Source organism: Vicugna pacos, chromosome 14 (assembly GCF_048564905.1).
Source record: "Vicugna pacos chromosome 14, VicPac4, whole genome shotgun sequence".
In the NCBI taxonomy this organism is placed as follows: domain Eukaryota; kingdom Metazoa; phylum Chordata; class Mammalia; order Artiodactyla; family Camelidae; genus Vicugna; species Vicugna pacos.
The window spans coordinates 20,839,924-20,859,737 of NC_133000.1; the positions used below are offsets into that span (position 1 = coordinate 20,839,924).

A 19,814-nucleotide genomic window follows, 5' to 3' on the forward strand; every position below is an offset into this window, starting at 1 on the left:
TTTTGGAATTGCTGACAATAGGTATGTCAACAATTTCCAATTGCATAATGCCCCCAGAAAGATCCAAATCTTTTTCATGTGTTTCTTTCATACTCCAGAAATAGTATTGGCAACTGTTCAAAGAAGGCAGAAATTTGCCAGAACATACTCTTTAAAACCCCAGTTTACCTCTTTATGGAAACGATCTTAGACAGCTCTCTTGCATGTCAGTCAGGCTGTATTACTCGACTTCGGTGTCCATATGCATCATGTTATGAACTGTGTGCATGCTTAAAAGAGCTTTTTTCCCTTTCTGTAACTTGCCCAAGTGCTATAATTTGACCTGAGTCATAATTTTGAAACTTACCTTGATTTTAGTGAAAACTTTTACTTCCAGATCTTTATTGTTAATACTTCCACCAGGGATTAAGAAACATCACAACACACGAATTTGAAATACTTCATTGTTTTAAAAAAAAACCATAAATTCATGAATGACACTGAAGATTAAAAGTAGTACTATTTATAGGCCGTAAGTGCATCCTCTTCTCCCTTAAAATCAAATCCAGACATCATTCCAGATAGTACTTTAACAAAGTTAAACAATGCAAGTGACAGGACCTTAAAACCATGGAAAATACCATTGTCATTTCAATCAAATCAGGTCTAACAACTTAAGTCTGGTTGGAGTTGGATGACAGATTTCAATAGTGGAATATAGGGCCTTTGGCTAACTGGCTATTAGTTTAGAATTACCCCCAAATTAATGTTGATTATGTTTTTAAATTCCAAAGCTTGTTCATGCACTCAATCAAGTATAATTCTCCTTTTCCCTGACTACTAACTTACTGAAGGGGAAAGGGTAACTGTCAAATTTTTCCACAATTTATTGAGAGGACTTAGTAGTGGAAAATAATTGAGAGGCTTTGGCTTACCTCAACTGGCCGGCCTGGAGCCCCCAGGAAGTCCGGAAACAACTCTTTGTGTTACCAAGGAGCTGATGGAGTCAGTTTGTGGAATCCCAGAACACCCTGTGTATGTGACTTTCCGTTGCAGTTATTAACGCTACTAGCTTGTTATGTGGTTCCGGAATAGATTCTATATGGGGAAACTGAAGGGCCTTCGCATACTCTGCCAACCAAACAGCTGGAGCTATTTTAAAATGGAACCAGGCATGTTTCCATGACTGTTACCTGGAATTTCCATGACTGTTACCTGGAATGAGTTGGCAAGTTCAAAGTAGCTTTTATGAATATCCCTGGGGTTGTCAGTAGAAATTGCAGGTCGAGTAACATTACTTTTCCCAAATGGATGAACGTTTTCAGTGTGGTTTTGTTTTTAGCATCTGTATGATATTTTTGTGGGATTATTAAAGAACATATTAGACCTTTTTTTTAGATTAGATATCAACCTATCAACCAAGAATCATTTTTATTCAGTCAGTCTCCACCTCTAATTAGATTTCAAGATGTTCCTGTTGTCTTCAAAAAGCCAATTTGGAATGTGTGTAGAGCTTCTTTTTATAAACTTTGGAAAGCAATTCTATCAGGCACCTATTCTATTGGTAGGTATAGCTCATTTAATTTTGTTCTGATTATTCATTTTCACCCCAGAGTACCAAGGTAATGCAAGACTATTGGATCTACCACTGACACTTCCCTCCACGCGCTTCAGTGATTATCAGAGACGCCCCAAGCTGTAAAGAACTGGAACCTTACAGATTATCCCCTTCATTTCACAAAGAAAAAAATTAACACTCAGAGAAATTGTCTGACAAGTTTGCATAGTTAGTTAATAAAAGAACTAGAACTATAACCCACCAAATCGTCTACCCTAGAGGAAAGTTAGGTGTGTCTCCTTCCTTTGTTTTGTCCTCTGTGTTGGAGACCTGACTCCTTTGGTGAAAAGCTGAAAGCAATGAAATATACTGTTCATCCCCTAAACAAGGAGGAGATCTCAGTCTGCAAGATGTTTTCAAAATCTGCCCTTTGGACACGTAAATATGTTTTTATTACATTTAAGAAAGAACACAGTAATAGTAAATCCCCTGATTCAGTAGCCCTTCCACCTCATTACCACTAAAAACATGGAAGTAAGTGGATGACCACTGAGGATAATTGTCCACGCACTTAAAATGTATTTTAGATGATAGTTACAAAAACACATACGTCCCTTTGAATGATGTATGTTATATGACTTAGAAGAATATCAATGTAAATTTCTTTCCTTTTTTGTTAAGCATTAACATTTCAAAGGGACAAAAATCATATTCCACCAGAATGCTTGGTTTCCTTATTTTATGCAAAAAATATCTAAGCCTTGCATGGTCTTATCAAGTATATGGAAATGTTGTGTCAGGTTACTCTTTTACTGAAAATAAATGATTTTCTAAATATAAATATGTACTCTGTTCATCATCAAGCTCATTTCAAGCATGTATTTCAATTTGTAGCCACATATGAATTATGTTTAAAGAATTTTTAAGTGAATCATTTTTTTTGCCTTTACTTACCGTGGAATAAGAAATTTATGGTTGAATTAAATGACAAATTAATGGTTCTCTTTTTAAGGATTTAAAGAAAATAGAGTCTGATTAAAAAGCAAAGGCTTTAGTCTCAAAAATTTGTCTGTGGTTTTGTACTTAAGCATCGCCATATTTGTTTTCACAAATCACTTTACATAAAAATAACTTTAAATGAAAAGGAATCTAAACACAAAGTCATTCCATTAGAAGTCAGGATGCAGCTCTCTTGGTGAGGGTAATGACTGAAGTGGTCCAAGGGAGTTTCCAGGTGAGGGTGATGCGTCCTGGACATACATGTGTGCTCAGGACCAAGTGGTGCATTTATGTGAACATTTCTGTAGGTCTCTTATATTTCAATTCACAGTAAAAAATAATTAAAAAGCTAAAATAGAGTCTATGAAACTTACCCTGTACAACTGACAAACGTGTGATTGGTAGTATTGTGTACTACTTACTATTTGATTCTAAATTTAGAAGAGTAGACTGAAAAAAATGGATGGATTACTCCATTTTTTCCTCAATCCTTCCTATATTCTACTAGGAATTTAGATATTAAATTGCTAAGTAATTTACCAATTTGGGAGAAAAAAATGTAAACCTTGATTATGTTTATTCTTAAAGTAAATACAGTATTAATAGGACCTTGCCTTTTGAGTTTCTGAAATGTGAAATCTTTTTCCTCTTAAAGTGTATTCTAAACATCGTATTAAAGACTATCTTTTAATAAAATGAAATATAACTGACTTCTAAATAAAGCCATCTTCAAATTTACTTGCATGGCTCATCCTTTTTTCCTATGACTTGGAAATAATAAGAAATACTTACTTTGCAAATCATCCTTGACAGGTTACCTTTGCCAGAGCAGACATTTGTGGGCTACTGGACAATTGGTCAGTCAAGAAATGGAATGCAAAAACTGTTGTGTCCAGCAGAAACTCGTCACATAGACGTAAAGGTCAGGATCATTATTTCTTCATCACAATATTGAATGTTACCGTTTTTTCTGTGCCTTCCCTGGAGAAGATTCATACAATCTCTGAAATGAGTTGTTCTGATGTCATTTTAGAATAGATTTAGCTTCTCCTCTAATTCTCAAGCTGACCTGGCCTCTGAGGGACTCAGTGTAGGTAATTGCTTGTGGCCAGTAGAATTCCTAAGAGCTAACCTCTATTTCAGGAGAGTCAGGTTGGATGGTTACTCCATTATATTTGTTTTTGTGTAAAAAACCAAAAGAAGGGAGTATCTGTCACTAGTTGCAAGAGAAACCCCTCTAGGTTTTTCAAGCAGATTGACTGGGGGATTAGATGCTTATAGAATTATTAGAAAGGATAGGAGGAAAAAGAAGTCAAGGGACCTCCACTAGACTTTTAGTTTCAAAACCAATGTTTTTACTTTTGCTACCACCTCTGTTGCTGGGAGCTGTACAATAAAGCAGAGTCAGCAAACTTTGCCTGTAAAGGGCCAGATAGTAAATATTTCAGGCTTTGGGGCCATACAGAGCCTGTTGCAACTACTCAAGTTTGCCATGGTAGCAACAAAACAGCTCAGACATTACGTTACCAAATGTGTTTACGTGACTGTGTTCTAGTAAAATTTCACCAAAGCAGGTAGTGAATCAGACTTGACCTGTGGGTCATAGTTCACCAACCCTTGTAGCAGAGCATCGAATCTGACTGCCCATATGTGTCAGAGCCTTTTTGTCTGCTCTCACTGCGGGGAGATGGCCACAATCTCTCATCTGCCTTCCGAATCTCATGCAAATGCACTTAGTTGGCAGAACCTAGATCACATCCAGAATCCTTGCTGCAAAGAAGTATGAGGAATGCAGTTTTTAGTCTTCTAGCTCCCAAAGTGCAGACGCCAGCTAGAAGGGGTGAGGGCACACATGGACACCACAGTTGTCAAGATCTAACCCAAACATTTTTGATTAATTAAGGACAGTAAGACATGCAAATCAATGCTCAAGAGAAACTGTATTTGCAAAGTATTCTCCTGGTGCAGACAGCTGGGTCTCCATACTTGGAGTTCAAAACTTGCTCTTGGCCTAGGAAAGAATGAATTAATGAGAACTCCTATGAGATTTTACATCTGGTCTATTTTGTGAGTAAAAAGAAAAGAAAATGAGAAATTAAATAAGGTAGCACGTGTGAAAGCACTTCCAAGTGCAAGCTTATGGTTTTATTACTGTTAGAAGTATCATGCCAGTCAGTAAAATGAGAAGACGTATATCAAGATGATGAGTGTTTGAATTTAAAATATATACTTTAAAAGAACTTTAGCTTTTCTACTTTTTGCCAACTACTCAGACTTCTTAATTCAGAAAACTACTTTGTTATAGGGTCCAGCACTTATAAACATACAGGAGTATCCAATAGAAAGACATGAAGAAAGATCCCAAACCTTTACTGAAGAATGTGCCTCCTGGAAGTTACCATTGGATGATATTAACTTAATCTGTGACATTGCTACATCACATGGTATGTCAGTTTCTTCTTTTGATTTTTTTTTTCCCTTCCCGCACTGATTTTTTAAAAAGCAGAATCAGAATAATCTCTAGACAGGAAGTCTGTGATAGACTCAGTAACTGTGTCATTCTTAGACTGAATAACAATTATATGTAATTTAGAACTAATTTCCTATAATAACCTAACAAAATACTATTGTGGAATCCACATAAGCACTGTTGAGTTTATATGCGTATGTCTGTTTCTCATTACAGTTGTAGCACAAAGGTAAACACACCCAGGCGTGTGCTAAAAATAAAAGGGGGAAAGAAAAAGGAAAAACACTGGATTTTTTGGCTAGGATTCCAGTTTGGTGACTGCATGAACCCTGAAAGCCGGGCTCGAGGATTTGCAGTCATTAAACCTCTCGTTGTAAAGAATGGCAAATAAAGGACGTGAATTTTTTGGCATCTACGTCTCTGGACTGTTGCCATTACCTACTGATTCATGCAGTGTGCCCTGGGTACTTTTGGCAGAAGCTTTTAATTGGTGGCAGTTTCTAAGGTGATAAAAACAGAAGTGATGGCAAGGGAAATGGAGAGTCTCTAAGATGGGGATTATTTAGGCAAAATTTCAGAAGCAAGTTTTTGTTCATGTAAGTTCTGTGGATGTTTGTTTCTACAATCAGCTATGTTGAATTAAAATATGTGCTTTTAAAATGTATAGGTTAAAAAAATTTTTTTTTGGTAACAGATGGTGCTCCTATTAAGATATTTTAAATTCACTAGTAGGGAATAAATATGGATTTTATGAACAAAGTTTGAACTTTGGCCCTTGTCTCATATTTAGGGATTATAAATAAGTATGCTGGGATTCTCCAACCTGTGCCATTGACAGGTGTCACTAATCACATCTCTTGTTAAACCTTGTCCCAGTCTCATGTTCCTCTTGACACAGCATTCTGGACAGCCACTGTCAGCCAGTCAGAATTGGTCCTTAAAAGAGAAACTCATTTGCTGTCCCTCATGTAAGGTCACCCTCTGTTGTCCACATTTGCAAACTAGATTTTTTGATTGTCTTTGATTTCTTTGTTTTTTACCTATTCTGTATTTGTGAGAGAAAAGAATATTTACCTGGGTTAGAATCAGAGTTAATTTACATATATGTTTGAGTTAAAGACCAAACAGCATGATGCCGGCAGTAAGAGAGAAGAATTAATGCACTGAAGTACATTTCTATTACTGCTTTCACTGTATTCCCTGGTGCCCTGTACAGTGTACAAAGGTGCTCAGTAAATGTTGCATTGAACTTATTTGTGCTGATAGTAGAAGCATTAAAAAGATCCTTGAATTGTAAATTGTGTGATTCTAACTGATACTTGGAACTGTAGCACACACAGTTCACACTATCTCCTAAATAGGCCTTCTTCTGGCCTTCCATTGATTTGTGTTTCTTATCAGTGTTAGCTTATTTATTTAAATTTACTATGTCTTTATTTGTAGACACCATACACACATACTCACACACACACACTCTTATATCTTTTTTCCAATTTTTCCAGGGTAGTCCCAAATATAAATGTCATATCTCATCGTCATCTCTTGTGCCTTAGTTGTGGGTTCAGAAAATATAACCACTGTAAAATAGTGATCACCTGGATGATGAGTGATGTTAATAGCATTTATTATACAGAGGCAGCTTAATCTCTTGCTGCAAGGTGCCCATAGAGATTATGGGAAACATAGTCCAAAGCCTGATTACTCAAAGGGAGGCCCTCAGACTGTGACATCTCCTGGGAGCTTGTTAGAAAGGCAGAATCTGAAACCCCACCTCAGACCCACTGAATCAGAATCTGCATTTTCATTAGATTCCCCAAGTGATTCATATGCACTTGAAAGTTGAAGAAGCACTGAATACAATTCAGAAAATGGACCTAGTCAGTTACTAGATGGAAAAGACAGAGATTTTGTACTAATACTCAAATACAAAAAAGAATTTGGAAAATACGATCCATAGAACTAAGAATAAAAATATGGAATGACTTATTTACAAGAAAAGCCTAAAGATCTAGTAAGCCACTGGGAAATGCAAGATTAGCAGATAGAAAATGTTGACCAGCTGTCGTCCATCTAAGCCAATAATAAAATAAGAGGAAACAGACCTCTACTGAAGCACAAAATACTTTCATACAAGGAAGAATTTCCCGACATAAAGTGTTAAATATTTAATGGTGTTATCATGAAATATTATGAAATTCTTTGAGGAACAAATAGATACTTACTTCCTGGAATTGATAAGTGTGGCCCCATCTATGCTTAGAGCAGGTACTAAACTGCATCTCACAGTCCTTTTCAGCCTTGATCAGTCCTTTTGCAAATCATCTGCTGAGTTCCGACTGTGTGCTCCGGTCTCAGGACTGTTTGCACTGGAACTCTTGACCAGTTGGAAAATCTTTTGCAGGCCATGGGATTAACACCTTCTTGTCATTTTAGAAAACGAGGAAGATACTCTCTACGTAGTTGCGTGCAATCCCATTTCCTTATACTTCATGAATATGACTGGGAAACGTGGCTACTTTGTGGACTTTTTTGACATCTTCCCAAGAATGGCCCGTGGAGTTTGGCACCCGTTTGTGACAGTGGCACCGCTGGGAAATCCCCTCAAGGGTCAAGTGATTCTCCATGAGCAGCAGGTAATGTGACGCGCTGGAAGTATGCCAACAGTAACCTATGTGGAAAAAACAGAAACGGAAGAGCGATTTTCAACCTATAACTGAAAATAACGTGGTTTCATAAAGATCGAGGAGAGGAGCTGAAGGGAGGAGTCAGGGGTTGTGTTTTATCAGTACCATGAGGCCATGTGTTTTATCAGTACCTCGTCTCCGCAGAGACTTCCTCATGGGCTGTAATCCTTGAAACATGTAAGTGATGGTTTCTCAACCTCAGCAATAATGACATCTGAGGCTGGATAATTCTTTGTTGTGAAGCTTACATTCTCTTTGGGGAGACAGACAACCAATGACTAAGCCAGCAAATAAGTACACCAATTTTAAGTAGTGACAAGTGCTATGTAGAAAGAAGGTAAGGTCCTAGGGACTGATGGGGGTGGGGTAGGAGAAGTTGGGAGGGTGAACAGTACTCAGAAGAGAGCTAAGATATCTCCTCTTAGGAGATGACGTTTTATCTGAAACCTGAATGGCTTTCTTTATGTGGAGACAGCCATGTGGATATACTGAATGGAATCATCTTCATCTATTTGGGTTGCTGTAGCACAAATACCACAGACTAGGAGCTTACAAACAGCAGAAATGTATTTCTCACGGTTCTGCAGCCTGGGAAGTCTGAGATCAAGGTGCTTGCAGATTTGGCATCTGTGAGAATCTAGACAGCCATCTTATCACGATAACCCCACATGGCAGAAGGAGCTGGGATCTCTTTTATAAGGCACTAATCTTGTTCATGATGACTCCACCCTCATGACCTAATCAACTCAATAGGCCCCAACTCCTAACACACTGGGGCTTGGGACTTCAACATACAAACTTGAAGACGACATCAACATTCTGTCCCGTTGCAGGAGTACGCAGAGATCCTTTGGTATCTACTGATGCTCAAGTTCCAGCCATCACTGCTCTTGTAAGACAACACTAACGAAAAGTACGGATGCCCAGAGTCAAGCTAAAAATAATTCCAAACAGAAGATCTAGGTCAAAAGACAGTCTGTGTCTCAATTCATGAGAATTCTAAAGGTCCAAGTTAATCTGTGCAGCCCGACAGAAAGGAGCGCAATGTTTTTGCGTACTTACTACCCACCTAGTAGCTACCAAATACTATACTAAGCATATTACTCATTCATTAAATATGTATTGTGTGCCTACTAGTACAGATATTGTGGTGAACAAAATGACAAAAATCCTTGTTCTCAAAAGCTTACATTCTGATGCAGGAAGATAGACCATAAGCAAAAGGTAATGAAATTGCATCATAAGTTAGAAGATGAGCAAGTATTTTATTTTCTCAAAAGAGCCAATTATTTGGCAACATCACTGACCAATAGCCCACTCACTTATAATGACCTTCACCAAAAAAAATACGTTTTTCAGCGTACAGATGTGCTTGACTTGCCCAGCCCGCACTTCCCCTCCTGGCATTCTTGCATGCTGCCTGGCTTATCCCTTTGACCAGTTTCAACAGTTTTCCATAAAGTTACCCCAGTGCCCTGGGAAGACATGAACAGCTTATTGGGATATTTCCTCTACCTGTCCTCTGAACCACGTCTTCTTTTCCCAGAGAGGCTGTCTTAGCTGTCTGTTTTGTATAATGGCCCTGCGAGGGTATAAGACCGCTTTAATTCCAAATGAACAGCACAGGGGGAGGGTATAGCTCAGTGGTAGAGTGCCTGACAGCAGGCAGAAGGACCTGGGTTCAAACCCCAGCACCTCCATTAAAAAATAAACAAATAAACCTGATTACTCCCTCCAAAATTAAAATAATCACCAAATGAGCAGCATGTGGCTGTAAAACTTAACAAACGATAAATAACTCTCATCAAATGAAAAATGAATTCATGGCCATCAATTCCTTCTTCCCCGGTCTACCCTAACTGAAAATGGAGCTAATATACTGGAGAGACTCAAGTACTTCCATTAATTCATTTATCCCTTGTCTTTATAAAGCTGTGCTACAGATGCATTTCCCCAGTTAGTTTAAGAATTGTTCAGAAATTCCTTGCTAAAATAAACTCTTAAGTGAGGAAAGGGAAACTTTGCCATGCCTAAAAATAAAGGCTCCTCCCTCCTCCTTACCCCCCACCAGCCCCCTCATGAGATTACTTATTACATCTGTACAAAGTTTAGAATTTCAGACTTTAGGACACTGAAGTCATCCAGAGGTTACTTTTCTCCCAGTCAAATACAAACATAATAAACTTGCTCAGTTGCTTCTCCTCCCTGCCCCTCTGAAAGGAGTGCCAAAACCACAGTTACATGTACTCATGTGTGATGCAAAATTCTATTTTTAAACGCAGACGGAATATATCATTAGTCATTTACAGAAGGAAACCATTAACGTCTAAAAGGATGGAGCAGTAGAAATCCTTCATGTTGCCAACGGCTTCTAGAACTCATTCTAACTAAATACAACGATGGCTGGAAACGTGTATATGTATGTTTTCTGTCGCTTAGAAAGATACAGTTTTTCAGTTCACTTACACCCAGTTACAAGCTATATACAGTATTAGCCCCTAAAAAGGAAGAAAAATGCAAAACTGCACTAACTTATTTTTCTGCTTAATCGTATCTGTTTAATCATCTGCTATTCTTCTACTTAATCATATTTCGGGATCAAACATTATTTTTAGGACTTTCTGTTGCTTAGAAAAGTTAATATTATCCCAGATTGCTTAAGTGCTAATCAGTAACAATTCATGTTAATGTTGTACATATTTGTCAAAGGAGAGTTTCTCCTTTAAAAAAATACTTACTCAAAAACGATTTAATCTAGAACAGAGAGTGTAAATTTTTAACTTATTAATACATTTTCTTAAGGAAAACTTTAAGCTCTCGCTTTCATTTTCAAACTTTCAAATGCCAGACAATGTTTCACTTAAATGAAACGTTGATTTTAAAAAGAAGATTCCTAACATACATTCTTAAGGGAGAATTGCCTATTATAAGAATGATGCATTCTAAGAGTGTGGAAACATTCAAGCTTTATCAATATGCTTAGAAGTTTCTTAATGTAGCCAAGATTCAGGGTATATGGGGTGAAGGAAACTCTGGTACGAATACTACTTTAATTCTTGAGCACTTCAATGAAATTAGCTAGTAAAATAAAATTGAAACCACACTGTGAGGTCCCAGAGTTGCAGATGAATTATTAATCCATTTAAGTTTCTTTCTATTTCTCTCTAACTAGATTACATAAATGAAGGGCAAGAGTCGTGGTTAATTCATCATTGTGTTCTCCTTTGTGCTTTAAATAATATAAACTGTTCAATAAATGTTACAGAACAAATGAACAGACATTTCATATTTTGTATATATTTTGTAAAGTATATATTAATTCTTTGAGTGTCTTGTGATTTTTATTTTCCCCAAAGAAAGTTCTTGAAATGAAAAGCTTATAAGGGTTAGGGTAGGTGAAGGTGCCCCAAATTTAAAACAAAACAAAGTAAACAAAAATAAGAAAGAAAAAGACAATTGCCTAAAAGTGAGGCCTGACAAACAACTTTGCTGATGCCTTTTTGTAAACCTGCTGGTCTAACCTTCAAGTGTCTTTAAATTTTAACTAAAAAAGCCAACTTCTTTGCATCTCTTTAAAATATTTAGTCTTTTCTGCCTTTCTCAATTTTAAGTTCTTATTTCACGTTTCTGTTCATTAATTTTAATGCCTGAGTTTTATTTAAAATTTTCTTGAAAAAAATGCTCGTAATTGCTGAGAGATTATTATTTCATTTGCATAACTGTGATTAATGCTGCTAGAGCAATCTCCTGTTTGTACGTTATTACAGCACCAGCTATGAAAGTTCTTCAAGCTTAGTGAATTTCAAGATGAAGAAATACTCATTACTAACTAGGGTCTTGGGGTCTTGGATATTTTCTTGCTAACTCATCTTTATATCATGTTCATATTTTCTCAATTGAACCTGGATTTGTGAAAAGAATAAATAAGATTCCGTTATGCATAGCATAAGAGAGTTTTCAACAGAACATTCTTTAAGTGTAATTTTGATAAAAGTAGTTGGAATTTTTTAAATTTTCAATTCTCTGAATTTCCTCATTCATGTATAATAAAACAGAATCATGGTTAAGCTAGCCTATATTTAGAAGGAGATGATTTTAAGGTGAAATCTTAAAAGAGAGTAACTTCTGCATTACATAATTAGAAATATCTTCATAAAACCACCTAATACTTTAAATTCTGTACTAAGGAAGATCATTTCGTGTCTTTGGAGTGTCTCTTAAATATTTCAGTAGTGTTGTCTTCCCTTTGTTTTCTTTATTCCCAGGTTGCCAAGAGGCAGCTGCCTTAAAAAATCAGTCAATCAATCAATCAATCAGTCTTGAGCTTTTCACTGTTCTCTTTATCTCCAGAGTAATGTCATCCTGTTGTTGGATACTACCAGCCAAGCCCTCCGCCGTCTCATCCTTCCTTCAGAGGGGCTTCCATGTAAGAAGACTTCCTGGTGGAACAAGGAGGAAACTGTAAGGAATACCCAACTTGTCCAGCAAATTGCCAAGGATCTTCTATTAACTTTCTAGCCGTAATAATGCATGCCTGCCCATCCCTCTCAGTGCCTTTTGTTTGCTATGATGCACAAGAGAACTCTCTGATGACCCACTTGTAAATTGGAATATGATACAAATAGATAGACATACATACACATATAATTATGTATCAGTAGCTTCTTTTTGTATCCATCACACTCACATGAAGACTTGTCAGGACTGAACTAATAATAATAGGGCATCATGAGCTGTTTAAGGGTGACACTCATAACAAATCCTTAATCACACAGGCACTGTTTTCCGGTGATGTGTTTATGTTTGGGATTTATGTCATAAACCCCTAAGTGTAACACCTGATTTCGTTTACTAGATAAAGAAATGTTTTAGTTTATTAAGTAAATTAAACTAGTAAGGAAACATTTTAGGCCAACCCAAGAGAATTTATCCTGCCATTCAGAAAAAAGTAATAGATATAAAATAGGGCTTACCCTCTGCCCTGCAAGACAGCATACTTAGGTCTTAAAAGACCATGAAAAAAGAGATATTTTAAATGTCATAAATGTACCCAAATCTAAGAAACCAAGTATTTCCAACATATTTATGCTATGGAATAAATTCCACAGTTAATCACCAGATAGCATGTTTATTCCTAACCAGCATTTGGCATTATTTTTTAAAATATTATTCTGAAGATGTTTTAGTGCATAGTTCACAATGAATTTTGAAATATATTTTAATCCTTGTTACCATAAGAGTCTTGGAGTGTATAAAGAAGTAGTGTCTCAGAAAATTACATGTTTTACACACTGAAGAACTTTATTTAAGGAAAAGCAGCTGAAGAGACAAGACTGCATCCAACACATTTAATGTGAATATTTCATTTTGTTTTGCCTTTAGGAAACTTACAAAATGTGTAGAGAATTTTCACACAAAAACTGGCTGGTATTCTACAAGGAAAAAGGGTGAGCTCTTTGTTATAGAAGATTTAAAGTGGGATCCTTATTTTATCCCTTCTATTTCTTCCTTTAATTATACTTGTTTATTATAAAACTAACGTTACCGATTATAAATATTGTATTCTAGACATAACTTACCGCACATTGTAGAACGTTGAAGAACACATAAGAAAACACGGTGCTCATACTTCTGTAATACAACCACTCCTAGCATAGAAGCTATCACTTCCATGTTTAATTCCTATGCATCTCCTTACATAGTTCAGAGTGTTATATATGTTTTTTTTTTATTCTTTAAATTGAAGTACAGTCTATTTCAATGTGTCAATTTCTGGTGTGCAGCATAGTAGATCAGTCATACACGTACATACATATATCCCTTTTCATATTCTTTTTCATGATAGGTTACTATATGATATATAATTCCCTGTGCTATATGGTGGATATATTTATATATTATAGTATAGATACTGTATATAGATATACAGTAGATGTTTTCTCAGTTAACATTTTTCTATGTCATTATTTAGTCTTAAAAACATTGTTTTTAGGGTTGCCTTATGTGTCATGAAATAATTGTGCCTTGATTACTCAGCCACGATCCTCCCTATCTCCTTTCAGAGAGCCTTCTCTGTTTTTCAGGAACAGCCTGGCTGTGCTGGATGTTCTAGAAGGACGCACTCACACCATCTCCCTTCCCATCAACCTCAAGACAGTCTTTCTAGTGGCAGAGGACAAGTGGCTTCTGGTGGAAAGTGAGACAAATCGGTGGGTGGATCTCCAGAGAACTGCATGGAGCGTGCCGTCGCTCAGCCTTACTGCTCAGATCTCTGACATCTTGCAGCCCTGACTGCCTGTGTCTGTCTTTGAACGATTCCTGGATTTGGCAGTATCGCTATAGGCAAAACTTCGAAGAAGGGAGGGGAAAATTTAAATACATTAAAAGTCACTTCACAGAGTCGTAATCAAGGTGTTTCAGGGAATGACCTTCCAATTAAATTATGTAAAAACATAATGACTTTCACGGTTGATCCATATTTCTTTGGGTCTTTTCCTGTTGCCACACTGAGAATTCACCGTATTCTTGCCCAACTAGAGATGCTTTAAAGGAGATGCTCAGTTCACCCTCCCTTCAAAGGGCCCCATTCTCCATACCAGTGCTGCGGCTTTGTTGCAACTTCACAGAACGCGCCCCTTAGACATCTCGTCCTGCTTTTGTCTTGTGTGCTCTTGTTTGGTTATGTTTCTGTTTGTGTTGCCTCCTCCTCGGGCTGTGCACATCTTGATGAAAAGGGCTTGTGAACACTTGGCTTAAATAGCGTGCACAGAGCATTTTGAGTCCCCCTCCCTCATGCATTACATCTACCTGCTAAATGCGGGTTCTCTGCCCCTCTGCTGACAAGCAGAAGTGGCCTGCAGCAAAAGATTCCTGGCTATTTATGCATCCCTAATTTAGAAGTCTTACAAATAGGTAGATCAAGAGGATTTCAGCTGTGAGGGCTTCTGTCTCTTAGCTGGGCGTGAATCAGAGGTTGGGCTCCCTCTTACTGGCCGGCCAGTCACATGACGCGCAGGCTCCATGATAATACGGGTGTGTCTCTTTAGAGTTTCTTTCTTTTTTTTAATAGCCCTTCCTCTTATAGGAAGTGTTGGATTTTCAGTTAACATTTACTACTGCATTATATTATGCACTGCTCTTTATACAGTGCTCAGAAGTTATGTTTTAATTCATGATAAAACTCTGAAACTGCAAAGAATATTAAAAAAAAAAAAGGCTTTGGGGAAATCTCTGAATTTTCCTAGTCTGGCCTCACGGTTATTAGAAAAGGACTTTTCACTCAGATAATTTGTTTGTTCACAGGAAATATCTTTTAACTAAGCCTGCACACATCGAATCTGAGGACAGTGGGGTTTGCCAGTTGTATGTGTTGAAAGAGGAGCCACCTAGCTCAGGCTTTGGAGTCACACAAGGTAAATACTGTTCTGTGTGTTCAGGGCTGTCCGGGTGCACGCCGGAGTTACATCAACGTATGTTAACTTTATACTAAAACTGAAAACTTAGGCACTGCACTGGAAATAGTAAGTAAGAATCTTCCATCTTTCAAGTTCTGTCTTTGAATGTTTTTAACTGACAGGACAGAGTTTTTGTATGTACATGGGTTCCAAGTCTACTTTAGGATTTAATCATTTCTTTTTTTACACAGACCATCAGGATTTCTACTTTATTCATCACAGTTTTGGGGCATGAAAAGTACTTATGAGAAAAAAAATCTAAAATATACCATCACTAACACTGAGTTGGGTCCATTTCACATCTTTCTGCAGAGTGCTGTTAATATTAATCCTGATGCTAATACAAATTTGAATTCCATGTATCCTTGAAATCACTCTGAGAAGATGCCATGATGGTGAAAACTGAGTTTTCTCACACGAAAGGCCATGAGTGCCATGGAAAACGTTTTCTCTTTTTTCACTTGTGCTTTTCTGTTTGAGTTGGTGAGAGTGAAATCTTGCAAAAATTAATTCCTGAAGCATTTTAGGGCCATATGGTGTTTAATGTTTCCCTGACACTTTTCAGAAACAGACTCCAGCATACCTCATAAAATTTCAAGTGATCAGCTATCATCTGAAAAGCTAAGTTCAGCTGTGGGACAAAAGATTGCATCTCCTAACCGAGTTCTCTCAGATGAGAATAGTTACGCTACAATTGTTGTTGGGTTCCCAGATCTCCTGGTAAGCATACATTTTTTAAATTATTAAATAATTATTTTCCTCCTCAATTTGGCATATAATCCGTAAGCCTACTTGATGGGTAATTAAAAATGTAATATTTTCTGGTAAACATTTCAGACCAACATTCTGTTCTCCAGATCAGTCATTAAAAAATGCAATCTATATGATTTCATTGCTTTTTAAAAATTGACATTTAAAGTGCAGTGCAATTATATAGTTTTGTAAAATAAACCAGGATTCTCCATTCATGAGTGTTCATGTGACAGTCAAATATTTAACCTGCTGACAGTGATTTCGTATCATGTTGTCTTCATGTGTGCTCATGTAATCTGTCAAGAGGAACAATTTGAGGCTAAAAAAATAACACGTCTTCTAGAATTTTTTAAAGTGAAATATGTTGGAGTCTCATTACTGTGGATTAAATTTTTCAATGCCTATGAACATCAATTCACTTTCTGTTGGGTTTTTTTTGTTGTTGTTGGGGAAGGGGAAGTAATTAGGTGTATTTATTTATTTTTAGTGGAGGTCCTGGGATTGAACCCAAGACCTCGTGCATACTGAGTATGCACTCTACCACTTGAGCTATGCCCTGCCCCTCTTTTATTGGGTTTTGCTCTGCTTTGCAGCATCCAGATTATACTATAAATGCTGATGGTCTCAATCTAATTTGCTTTTAAATGGATTCTTCTGCTGTAATTTACTGTTGTTTATAAAGAAGAGGCTATTTGCAATTGAAGTGAATTTAGGTGAAAACAGGCATGGCTTTCCCCTGATGGAAATGTGAGAAAATGAAATACAAAGGTTATTTCAGTCCAAGTTGCCATCTAATAACCTCAGATGTAGCTCCGTGTGTTCTGATTAAACATTTAATTTTCATAATTTCCTTTGTAGCTTTTAGCTGGGATGATAGAATCATTTAAAGATAAAAATATTGGCTCTGCTTAATAGTACACCAATCTCACATACTTCAAAATTTTAATGTAGTTAATGAATGATGAGTACTTCAGGGTATAAGACTTTTGAAATCCAAAACCCAGCGGATAATATGTGGCTTAGGACTTTGCCATGTGTCTTCCTAATTATCAAGTAAAAAGCATTTGCTACAGTATTATATAACTGAAAATGAAACATGTTATTGGAATACAGTTTCTGCCGCAGCCTTGATGAAAGAGTTGTGTTTAATATGCTTTCTACAATGCTTGCTGCTAACAGTAGAAAAAATACTTCAGCTACTTTTCTGGAGGGAGAACTATTCTCAAAATTCATGTTTTGATTGAAGAAATTAGTATAGAAATATAATGTTACCATAAAAAGGCAAGAAACTATACAAACTACTATATACAGATTAGATAAACGACAAGATCCTGCTATATAGCACAGGGAACTATGCTCAACAACTTGTCATAATCTATAATGAAAAAGAATGTGAAAAAGAATATATATATATATAACTGAGTCACTATGCTGTATACCAGAAACTAACCCAACATTTTAAATCAACTGTACTTCAATTTAAAAAGAAAAAGGATGAGAAAGCTAAGTATAAGATTCTGTTTGTATTGACCCTATAGAAACCCTTTATAGACTGTAGGATTAGGGACCTTGTTAAATTAAAAGCTCTGTCCCCTGTATTTAGTACTCACCATAAAGAAGATGTTCAGTGAATTTTTGTTCAATGAAGGATTAGACTCAGACAGCCTTTCAGCATTTTATGATAGTAGTCATATTTTTTTAGACCCTAACACAGAAGTCAGGCACGGCACTATTCTAAACCCTTTCATACATGATAATTAATTTTTACAACAATTTCACAGGGTTTTATAGATGCAGAGAGAGTATATTGCCTAGGCCACAAAGATAATGAGTAAGGGAGCTGGGGTCTGAGCTCAAGGGTGATTGACCCTCAAACCCTTATCCCTTCTACTGTACCACAGTGCCTTTCTGCCTTTCTGTGAATTTCTTTTGATTCTTCCTAAAACCATCAACAAATGGATAAGTCGCCTCTTATTAACTTTTTATGGCATTATCAGAGACACCTAAACTATTATAAACATATTATAACTTTCTTAACCTACTACTAAATGGCTACAAAACCCTACAGCAAGTATCCTCAGCAGTGAAACATTAAAAGCATTCCTTTTCATATCAGGAGTAAGACAAGGATAGCCACAATCACCACTTCTATTAAACATTGTACTGAGCATCTTAGACGTGATTCGTTAAAAATTTTTTGATAAATTGAATTTCATCAAAATTTAAAACTTCCTCTCTGTAGAAGGACACTGTTAAGAGCATGAAAAGACAGTCTGTAGGCTGGGAGAAAACACTGGCAAATCACATTTCCAACAAAGGACTTGTATCCAGAATATATAAAGATTTCTTAAAACTAAAGAGTAAGAAGATAAATAATCCAGTATAAAATATGGGCCAACAGTGGCCCAGTGTGAGATGTCAAAGGTCAGAGCCTGAGCAAATGAGAAAGGTATCTGTGACTGGGGAGAGGGTAACCACCGGTGACAGGACTCAAGTCCAGCCAGGATGAAGATGGCATCTCGCTGAAGGGGCAGCCTGATGTGGGATGTGGAAACCCAAGTAATATGAAGAGTTCGTCAGTGCATGAACGTAGCTCAGTGTGGGCTATCAGGACCAAGCAGAGTGAGGAGGGCATTTGGCTGGAAGGGAAAGTTAGTGGTGGAGATGGGAGTTGAGTCACTTACAGTGGAACTGAGCAAAAAAGTAAATATGTTAAGGATAATGAAGTCTAGGTTTCTCACTGTTAAAGAAGGGAGTTACAGATACAGAAGGAAAGGAAACTAGAATGAGCCCTGTAGTTGTTGGATCAGAATTGGATGTATTTGGGTGAACTCATAGTTTTCAATATATTTGAGTAGACATAGAAATCAGATGGGAGGTAAATGTGAAAAAAACGAGCAAAAGCCTTGAATGGACACTTTACCAAAAAGAATATATAGATGGTAATGAAAAGATGTTCAACATCATTAGTCATTAGGGAAGTGCAGATTAAAGCCTTGATGAGATGCTGCTACTACTTGTTAGAATGGCTGAAATTAAAAAAAATTAAATACCGACAATACCAAGTGCTGACAAGGATGCAGTGCAAATGCAACTGTCATACACGTTTATGGAAGAGCAAGTGCAGACAGTAACCAAGACATTCCTGAAGAAGAACCAAGAATAAAAAGCAGTACGTGCCCTACTAAATTTCAAGGCTTTTATGAAACTTTATTAACTAAGACCATGTGGTGTTGACCTATAGGTAGAAAAATATGCAGTAGAACAGAATGAAATGCCCAGAAACAGATGCATGCACACATGGAGCTGATTTATGATAGCAGTGCTGATCGGTGGGCAGAGGTTAATGGTATTTGGACAATTAACTATCCATGTGCAAAAAGAATCCCTGCCTCCCTACCACTCACGAACATAAATTCCTGATGGGTTAAGGCATTAAATGTGAAACATGAAACTTCGAAATGTTTAGCGAATGCCTAGGAGAATATCTATGATCTTGGAGTAGAGAAGGGTAAATACATGTATGGTAAAAATTTAAAGTAAAGCAAGAGAAAAAAATAACACAAAATTCCAAAAGAGGTAACGTTAAGGGAGGAAGAAAGAGAGGTGATTGAGAAGGGGCCCTCCAGAGGCTTCAGAAATACTGGTCACGTACTATTCCTTATGCCAGACAGCGGGTGTACTAGGTGTTTGCTTTATTTTTAAATTAACTATATTGTTATAGTCCCTCTGTTTAGATATAATTCATTTCAAGACAGAAAACATGTTTTGTATTTCACACTTGTCTGAAAATTGTGATTATCGATGAAGCAGCTATCTTCTGCGCCAAATTCAAAAAGTTTAAGGAATAATTTGACTTTCTTATGTTGCTGAAGTCTAATTTTATCACTGGCAGCTGCTTAAAGGGCTGCATTTTA

General features: G+C 36.9%; 1 protein-coding gene across 1 annotated transcript in view; it reads left to right on the forward strand.

Moving 5' to 3' along the window:
- The window catches only part of VWA8 (von Willebrand factor A domain containing 8), a 295,349-nt gene that overhangs the window by 172,377 nt on the left and 103,158 nt on the right, over window positions 1-19,814 (forward strand). The window contains exons 27-34 of the mRNA XM_072976319.1: window positions 3,350-3,458; window positions 4,842-4,980; window positions 7,440-7,639; window positions 12,041-12,151; window positions 13,073-13,137; window positions 13,774-13,899; window positions 14,993-15,102; window positions 15,710-15,864. Coding sequence (XP_072832420.1) covers window positions 3,350-3,458; window positions 4,842-4,980; window positions 7,440-7,639; window positions 12,041-12,151; window positions 13,073-13,137; window positions 13,774-13,899; window positions 14,993-15,102; window positions 15,710-15,864 — 1,015 coding nt within the window. The remainder of the gene's footprint in view (window positions 1-3,349; window positions 3,459-4,841; window positions 4,981-7,439; window positions 7,640-12,040; window positions 12,152-13,072; window positions 13,138-13,773; window positions 13,900-14,992; window positions 15,103-15,709; window positions 15,865-19,814) is intronic.